The sequence below is a fragment of the Vigna angularis genome, chromosome 9 (assembly GCF_016808095.1).
Source record: "Vigna angularis cultivar LongXiaoDou No.4 chromosome 9, ASM1680809v1, whole genome shotgun sequence".
In the NCBI taxonomy this organism is placed as follows: Eukaryota; Viridiplantae; Streptophyta; class Magnoliopsida; order Fabales; family Fabaceae; genus Vigna; species Vigna angularis.
In genome coordinates this window covers 26,519,890-26,530,552 of record NC_068978.1, presented here as the reverse complement: position 1 = coordinate 26,530,552, position 10,663 = coordinate 26,519,890, and the positions used below count along the sequence as shown (strand labels likewise).

Here is a 10,663-nt window from a genome sequence, read left to right as displayed (position 1 = left end):
AGTTAATAAATTATGAATGTTTTTTCTCATACCGAGAAAAAACAATATCCCTATTTCCTTTTTAACTGATAGAACTGAAGTATTATTTTTTTTTAAATATTAAAAGATTTAGAATATAAAAGTGTTCACAAAACAATTCATAATCAATTAAATGCAAAGGATTTCACTGCCCTGCACGTTATTGCAATTTTCAAAGTCAATTTTTTTTTATCAACATTTCAAAGGTCAATTAATTTCACGAAGTATATATATAGCAGCAATTCATTGATGCATGAAACCAACAGCATTGGTCAGTATAATTCTAAAATGGAGTTAAGTTGGGTTTGGATGATTGTTGCCACTTTCTTGGCATTTTACATTCTTGTAAAGAAAATAGTGAGAAAGTTGAATGGGTGGTATTATGATACGAAATTAGGAAACAAACATAGCTTATTGCCTCCTGGTGATATGGGATGGCCTTTTATTGGAAATATATTTTCCTTCATCAAACATTTCTCCTCTGGTCATCCTGATTCATTCATCCACAACTTAGTCTCCAAGTTCATTTCTTTCCTTTTATCTTTCATTCTTTCTCTTTTACATATTATATATATATATATATATATATATATATATATATATATATATATATATATATATATTCACATTATATCATAAAATCTTACTCTCTTCATTCACTAGTAGAAAAATTGCTTTGTATGACTGATAAAAATGATCTATTATGACTAATGATCTGTCATCATAGTTTTAGGCATCATAATAAATCTATGCATTTTATGATGTAACAGAAAATTACATCATAATAGGTTCAACGTATTATAACGTACTTTATGTCACATATCATAAAAGGTTCAGTATATTATAACAGATTTTCACTTATCAATCATAATATAACGAATATATTATGATGTAACTGGATTTACCTATCATAACATGTAATGTTTTAATATGTAGATCTTTTCACCTATCATAATATGTCGAATATATTATGATAAGTAATTATTCATCTATCATAATATATATTTTTTAGAATTAACCATTTATTATATACATGGTCAAGTACGTCACAAAAACATTTTTTATTAAAATACATCATAATAACTCTTACTTTATTACGAAAATGTATGTCACCGGGGAGCTTATCATAAAATGTCTTTTTTTTCACTAATGAATGTTATATTTCATTTTCTTTTGCTTTTAACATTTTAGATGGTTCTTTTGAAGAAAGGGGTAGAATATATACAAGAAAATAAAAAATAGGATGAAGAATATGAGGATGAAGTCACTGTTAATTAACACAAAATAAACTAAATTTTAAAATTTATAGTTTTAAGAATAAAAAGAGAAATAAAACTTTGATTGAACCCAAACCCAAAACCCACTTAGAAAGTTAATAAAGGATATTAAAGTTCATCTCTTTCTATTAACTGCATAATATATGTTTCAGATATGGAGAAAGTGGAATCTACAAAACTCATTTGCTGGGAAAACCAAGCATCATCATTTGCACACCTGAGATGTGCAAGAGAGTGTTGAATGATGATGAGAACTTCAAGCAAGGGTATCCAAAATCCACCAGTGAGCTGTTGAAAAACAAGGCTTTGAGCAATGTGTGCAGTGCAGAACACAAGGGTTTGAGAGAGTTGGTGAGTTCTGGGATTTTGGGTCAGAAAGTGTTGGCAATGAACCTAGAAATTGTGGAGAAGATAGTGATCAATTCATTGGATGAGTTATCCAGAATGAAACAACCCATTCAGGTTTTCAAAGAGATGGAAAAGATTTCCTTTGAAGTCATTATTCACATCTTGATGGGTTCTCACACTCATTCCAACAACATTGCAAAGTTGAGAGATTTGTTTCACCAATTCTCCAAATGCAATCCTATATATTCTCTTCCCATTAACTTTCCTGGTTTTGCATTCCATCAAGGACTCAAGGTTATTTCTTTTCTTTTTCATCTTCATCTTATCACCATCTTCATTATATATATCACCACTATTATTCTTATTAACTTTATCTATTTTTTTCTTTCAATTTCACTTTTATGATTTTGAATTTTTTTAATGATTAATATATGCATATTTACCATTTTTATCCAATGATTAATTTTCTTTGTTCACTTTTTGATATTTCAATTAGTTATATACTTTTATGGTAATAAATATATTAGATATAGAGTGCAATTTTACTAAAATAAATAGAAATAAACTTAACGTAAAATTAAAAAGTTAGACCAAAATTGGTTTTTAATAAGTGCTAATAATGAAAATGATAACAATAACCATCACAATAACAAAATAATAACTAGAACTAAATATTTTTTCTCTTCAAAGTCTTTTAAAATTCGTTCTCAAATTAAATATTTGTATGTACTTGCTTTATAAAAATATAAAACATTTTCTTAAAAACGGACACATGGACATTATATATATTGTACTTCTTTATGGAATAATGTTTTACATAATAAACATTTCGTTTGACTTTTAGTGAACATAATGTTTTACATTACTTTTATAGAGTCCAAATATGAAATATGTACATATTTAATTTAGAACAAACTCAATATTTTAAAATAATTTAAAAATAAAAAATATATTTAACTCTAATAAATACAATAATAATTATGATAGTAGTATCTACCATAACAACGAAATAATAAGAAGAAGAACAACAACAATAATTAGATATCATAACAATGTATCAGTTTTTAACCATTGATTAAATATTTGCCTATGGCAAAATCTATATTTCTTCTTACAAAAAAAAGTTACAATTTTAAAGTTATTTGTAATTAATTGACATAATATCAGTGTTATGTCACTAATTTGAGCTTTATTTGGTTTATTTATGGTATGGTATTAGGTAAGAAAGAAGTTGTCGAAGGTAATTGAATCGATAGTGGGTGAAAGGAGGTCAATGATGAAAATGGTAAAAAATGGAGATAATAAGAAAGATCTGATTGACCTTGTTTTGGATGCCAAAGGGGAAAATGGTGAGGAATTGAAGGACGAAGATGTTGCAGATATTTTGTTAATGCTTCTCTTTGCTGCTCACGAAACCACTGCAGTGGCTTTCACTTCCTCAATTTTATATCTTACAAGACATCCATTACTCTTTGCAAAAGCTAAGGTATTAACCTAAAAACTATCATTTATTTTAACTGTTATATTATTTCAAAAAATTACTATTTAAAATTATAGTTCCATATATTCATAGTTATATATGATACATTTGTTTTATTTTATTTTATCTTTTTAATAATGGTACTATATGCATAATTTTTGCTGTTTTTTTATACATTATTATATTAAGATTAACTTAGAGATATGAAAATGGATTAAACCTGTACGCTAATCTGGTTCTGAGCTAAGTTAAATTAAAATAAATTTTAATTTTTCAAAGGATTGTTTCATTTGGTTTATACATTTTTTTTTCAATTTTATCTTTAATAACTATTTTCTAGACTAAACTAATTACCTTACTAATTTTAGTCTTTAAATGACGTTTAATTTAAATTTAATTACTTTTTAAATTAAAATAATTATCTTCCTATTATACTTTTTAAATATTTAAGTTTAACAATTTTTTAATTAAATTAAATTATCTACAATAAAAAAAGAAAACAATTTAGTATTATGTTAAGAAAATTCAAAACCCACAACTTTTCACACTCTTCATTTCAATTTACTCACCAAACAATTATCTTATAACTTTTATTTTAACCGATGAAAATAATTAAAACCTATAGAGAATACATAATATAATTCAAAAACTTATCTAATTCCAATGTGTTAGTATTTTCATAAGCTTTAAACATGGTTAATAAATGTTGCCTAAGCGTATAAATAAATTTGGTAGAATTTAAAGATGCCTAACAAATAAATAAGACATCATTCTTACAAGACCGAAATTAAAATATTTTGGGTTACATATCTTGTTTTGATGGTGATATTAAAATTCATATATTTAAATAAATATTTTTTAAGAAAATGTTTTTTCTTTCCGAAAAAAAAAACACGTAATAAATTCATGCATGCAAACAACAACCATATAATACAAGGATTAAAAATTACAGTCACATTTATTTAATTAGACTTGATTAGTAGAAAATTTCTGTAAAAAAACTCAACTTCAATAATAAATTTAAGTACGAATATATGTTTTATAGTTATTGTATTGGTTTAAAATATTTATTAATTGAGTTAAATATGTTCTTTGTCTTTAAATTATTATAAAATATTGTCTTTTGTTCTAAACTAAATTATAAATTATTAATTTCTTCATTATATAAAAGTCGTAGGAAACATTGTATCTAACCAACAACAATATTTGAAGTATTTCTCATGACAAAAATGACAAACAAAGTTTGGAGTTTAATATCAGATTATGATATAACATGCAAATGTGGTTCGTTGAAGATAATATTTTATATTATATATATATATATATATATATATATATATATATATATATATATATATATATATATATATTTTTAAAGCGTAAGATGAAATAATTTATATAATTTAGTTTATGAATGAATCACAAATTTTAGAATATTTTAAGATAATATATTTAACCTTTTTTACTAATAATTTAATTATTTATTTTAGTAAATTTTTTCAATCACATTTGTTATGCTAGACTTTGTATAAAAATTGAGTTGTGATAAATTATTTTCATGCAGAAAGAGCAAGAAGAAATTGTGAAGGCAAGACCATCATCTCAAAAACAATTAAGTCGTAAGGAAATTAAAAAAATGATTTATCTGTCCCAGGTAATAATATTTCGAAAATAAACTTTATGTCTAAAAATATTTAATATTTTCCATAAATTAATTTTAATTCCTAAAAAATCAATTCATTTTAAAACAAAATAACGTAATTTTTTATTTTCTTCTTGTTTATTTATTGAAAAATATGAAAACAAATGAGAAGATGGTGAATTTTTTGAATAATTCCATGCAGGTAATTGATGAAATGTTACGTCGTACCAACATTGCATTTTCTCTTTTTCGTGAGGCAACTAAAGACGTCAATATCAATGGTTTGTTCATATTTATTTAAAACATGTTAAAATAATTTGGTTTCAATTTTACCTTTTAAACTTAAATACTAATTTGATTTTTATTTTTGTTGAATTTATTTAATGTGATTTTTTTAATAAAGTCTAAATTTTTTTTAACTTTTTTGATTTAATTTTTTTTGCTGAGACAAACTAAATAGTAAACCGTATTAAATAAGATATGTCATATAACAGTTTATGATCTTTTTTGTTTTTTGTTTTATTTCAACTTTTGTTTTCTTAATTTAACAAAAAAATTGTCTACAAAGTCAAGTTTGCATATCGTGACAATAGTAGTATAGAACATGTTAGTAATAATACTACATGTCAACACTAAATGTTACGTGACATTGTTTTATATTCAATTGTCCATGTATTTGTTATTTTGTATCAATTCTGATGGAAATAAAGCTCATGCAAGCTATATGACGGAAGTCAAGAGTAGACTCTCAAATGGGTGATGATTTGCAAAAGCTTGATGGTGGTAAAAATATGTTGTATATATATGGTGATTTTGATGTGATAAGATGACTCCTCCTCCAAGCTATATGACTCAAGCAAGAGGGAAGGTTATGGTGATGTTTAGATGCTCTCAAGAGAGGTTGGACAAACTCTTAAGGAGTGGTGGCTAGAGAAAACTTAAATGGGTTGATCTAGTTTTAGTGACCTAAGTTGAGTAATATGACATAAATTTAGCCACATAACAATACTCAATTCAAAGGTGATTTTTACATGGGAGAGACACCTTTATTTATAAGTTTAAGTAGCACTAAAGGTGCCTCACGAAGTGGAGAAACAAAACACTAATTTTACAAACTTGGATATTAAGGCAAAAATTATTTCCATTAGGAGGAGAACACATGAAAACATGATCACTAATCCTCTCCACTAGAAGTGTGACACATGATCACTAATTCTATCCATTAAGAGCATGTCACATGGCAAGAACATATGTATAACAAAAAGAAAACAACTTGGAGACTACTCTGTCTAAGAGCCCACAAACTTGTAGAAGGTTTGTGCTTTGAACTAGGGTTTTTATTCTAGATCCAGGTGTCTCCTTAGGACTCATCTCCTTTAGGTCCAAAATTCTACACTACAATCCTAGGTCCAAATACAATGTCCAAAAGAAAACCTACACTACTAAGCCTATATACAAGACTCATGATATTAAGAGCTTGGACACACCTTTCACAAATGACTCCAATTCTTATTGAGTATACTTGGTCATGGCTAGAGGGTATGTCTTAAAATCAATCTCATTTTTTTTTTAAATTGAGTAATTTTGTTCTTTTCCAAATTGAATTAACCAAATTTAATTTTATATAAATATTATACTAATACTTTTATTAAAATTCACATTTTTATTAAATATTTTTGAAATTATTTTTAAACCAACTCTAACTATATTATTAAAATATAATTATTAAATTACCGTTATATTTATGTTACATGTAAAAAAAATAGAATTAAAAATAATGAAGAATTTCCTTTCTAATTTTAAACTAATTTTAATCATATTTTTTAACAAAGGAAGAATTACATAAATTTAATAATTATATTCTAATAATATAGTGAATTTTAATATAAGTATTTGTAGAACACTTTATTAAAAATTAAATTTGATCTAAATATGGGAGAAACAAAATTGTTCATTTTAATAAAGATATCAATATAATATTTATATAAATTTTAAATTTGGTATGAATTTGGAGAGGAACAATATTGTTCCTTTTAAAATGAATTGAGATTAAATTGAATCAAAATAACAAATATAAGAATTGAATTGAAAATAAGACACTAACACATGACACAGACACTAACACACTAACACATGACATTGTCACTAACATTATTATTGTCACATGGTATGATATTGACTTGAAAAAAAGACAATTTTCTTTTAAATTAGAAAAAATTAAAAATTTTAAAATTTTTTAAAAAATGAAAAAAAGTAAAAAAAAAAATCACAAACTCACATGTAACATATTATTAACTATTTAAGTGATATTTAAAAAAAATAAACTAACAAAAATTAACTAAAATTGAAATCTTATTAAATAAAATAAGTATATTGAATGAACTTATTCTCAAGAAACTAAATTAGTATTTAAGTCTAATTTTTTCTTAACCATTTTTAAATATTTTCAGGTTATATCATACCAAAAGGGTGGAGAGTTCTAGTTTGGTTAAGAGCTATTCATATGAATCCTAAATATTATCCAAATCCAGAAGAATTTAATCCATCAAGATGGGATGTAAGATATGATTAATTTATGTAAGACATTATTTTTGTGATTTTGAATAAATAATTTTATTTGTGTGTGTTATTATGTGTAGGGCAACAATGCCAAGGCAGCAGCCTTCCTTCCCTTTGGAGCAGGAACTAGGCTTTGTCCAGGAAATCACATTTTCAAATACGAAATTTCCATATTTTTACACTATTTTCTACTAAATTACAAGTAAGTATCATTTTCTGGTTTTTATTTAAGAATTATTCATTGTAAGATAATACTATAAGAAAATGTCATCCTACTGACAGAATTTTATCGATACAGAAAATCCGTTGAAAAAATAAAATTTTCTTGATAAATTTTATCGATAAATTTTATTATTATTAATGAACTTTTTTCCTTCGTTAAGTTTATTTTTTTTAATATAAATGGTATCTTTCTCACACTTTTTCAATTAAAGGAGTGCTAATAAATATAAGATGGGATTAAGAAAAAAGAAAGAAAAAGAAGCCTTTCTGTGCAAATAAAAAAAGAAGTTATTTTATCTTAGTTAATGAAACTAAAAGTATAAAAATATGATGAAGAGAAAAAGAAACAGGTCAAAAAAGTGAAAACCTAATTTTAAGGAAAGAGAATGAATGTATTTAAAAGATAAACTTACTTTGAGTATAAATTAAGAAAGAAATAGTTTTCAAAAGATTTATATAAAAGAACTTTTATTAGGAGTAGCAAAAATAATATATAAAGCTGACTCGATTGGCCACCTTAACTTTTATAAAATAAATTATATATAAAAGAAATTCTAATTTTTCTTCTCTTAAAAGTGTTTTCTAAATTACCCAAATAAAAAGGTGGTCCTAAATAATCTGGCTTGGGATTGCATTAATTCAGTGGAATAAATTGGTTTAAGGAGGAGTTAATTTTGGTATTTGTCGATAGTATCTTGCACCATAGACATTCATCCCATCATACCACAATTTTTAATGAACACTCATCTCACAATATATTTTATTTATTTATTTTATAAAAATATATTTTTTGGACAAATGTATTTTTCTAGGTTTGAAACCATATGTAACATCCCGATTATATAATAACAAATATTACATAATAAAGACGTCATCATTCAAATATAGAGAACAGTCAGAATACGACATGTATGAAATTACAGTCATTCAGGACCAACAGAAACTGAAAATTTAAACTTGAACAGTTGAAAGGATTAAACACTACAAGTGTTTAATCAGGAAGCTCTACGAAGACTACTCCGCAACATCAGCAACCTCCAGCTCTTGCTTCAAGGGAAACCTCTTCAACAACGTCTGCTCTCATCCAAGTGGATGATCATCGCCAAAGAAACATACCCAAACAGCACATAACAAAACAATGCAAGGGTGAGCTAGATATAAAAAGCATGTTATCTCCTAGTACAGTTAATTCACGTCATCATACATAGATTTAAATACAGAAATACTTAGGCATGCTTATTAAACCACAATCTACATACTCACACGACTCATCCGGATTTTGTATAATTGTCGAACTATTGGTCGTCTCTACACTTGCTAGCTCTGCTGGTCTTTCTCCAACGCTAGCAATATAAATCCCCCAAGCTGTCTATGTCTAAATTCAAAGACTATAGACGAGGATCTCCCTCTACTCTCACCACTGACATTATTCTTCTCTACTTGAGTGTGAATAATGCTTTGAGTGTAGGGATAGACATACCATTTCGAAGCCCCTACAATTATACAGAAACAACCACGATATTCCCCATAACCACTTTCATCCATCTCTCCTTGAGATTTCCGAATCATACTCAAATTCATCATTCCCATCATATAATCACAATAATTCATCATATTTCATACATTCTCATATTTTCTCATAGCTCACATCACCACATATATTCCACACAAAATTCTCAAATTTCAACATTTACATCAGATGATCACAATAATCTATCATATTATCTCAGTAATTTAGCATCTACCATGCATTCACATACTTTCACATGATTCACATTACAATATACATTGCAAACATTTATACACATAATTCAATTCTAGTAAAAAATCAACTTCGAACCTAATACTATTCATCCGAACACTATTCATCAAAACACTATTCATCCATACACTATTCATCCGAACACTATTCATCAAAACACTTGTGGAACGAACGTCACTAGACGAGCGCCCTTTTCAAACACTAGGCCGAACACCACTTGGCCGAACGTCACCATAATTCATTGGACGAACGTCATCTAAACCATTTTGACAATACTTCTGGACGGACTTTATCTGAACGAACGCTAACACTCTTTGGACGAACGTCATTAATCGCTAATAAGACCGAACGTTCAGAGATTTCAACTTAAGATTTATCCAATTAGGACCGAACGCTCAAGATTCATAACTTATAATATCAAATAAAGGCCGAACGCTTAAACCGAACACCTCACTCAAAATGAATACTGTTGGAATGAACGATCACTAACTTAGAATAATTATTATCAAGGTTGAACACTCGCTATCTCACTGTTTGAACGAACGCTCACTATATCACTGTTTGGACGAACGCTCATTATATCACTGTTTGGTCGAACGGTCACTATATCACTGTTTGGACGAACGCTCAATATAACAGTGTTTGGACGAACGCTCAATATCACACTGTTTGGACGAACGCTCACATAACCAAGGACGAACGCTCACAAATACAAGGACGAACGCTCACAAAGCCAAGGACGAACGCTCACAAAGCCAAGAACGAACGCTCACCAAAGCCAAGAACGAACGCTCACCAAACCAAGGACGAACGCTCACATAACTACTTAAGGACGAACGCTCACAAAGCTAATGACGAACGCTCACCAAACCAAGGACGAACGCTCACAAAGCCAAGAACGAACGCTCACCAAAGCCAAGCACGAACGCTCAACGAAAACTAAGGACGAACGCTCAACGAATCACTTAAGGACGAACGCTCAACGAAACACTTAAGGATGAATGCTCAACGAAAACACTTAAGGACGAACGCTCAACGAAACACTTAAATACCGAACGCTCACTATTAAAATCTAGCCAAGACCGAACGCTCAACATATTTTGGCCGACGAGCCATTTTGGACGAACGCTGACGTTCGCTAACCACAAAACCGAACCTTCTTAGCGAATGGGACGAACGTCCCATATTCACTCACCAAATTGAACGTACGCGCGTTTCTGCAAAATTCTGCAGAAATCGCACCATGTTTTCCAGAACCCAGAAAACCCCAATTTTTCATCCCAAACTCCCTAGATCTGCATTAAACATAGTATATATCAACAATCAAACAAAAGATCTAGCTCCCCTTACCTCTT

General features: G+C 27.9%; 1 protein-coding gene across 1 annotated transcript; it reads left to right on the top strand.

Annotated features, from left to right (window-relative positions):
- The first annotated feature begins 306 nt into the window (after positions 1-306).
- Positions 307-7,530, top strand: LOC108346707 (beta-amyrin 11-oxidase). The gene is made up of 7 exons (XM_052868223.1): positions 307-539; positions 1,448-1,937; positions 2,863-3,129; positions 4,688-4,777; positions 4,968-5,046; positions 7,216-7,322; positions 7,405-7,530. Exons 1-7 carry the CDS (start codon positions 307-309, stop codon positions 7,528-7,530), a joined length of 1,392 nt encoding a protein of 463 aa, XP_052724183.1.
- The last annotated feature ends 3,133 nt before the right edge of the window (positions 7,531-10,663 follow it).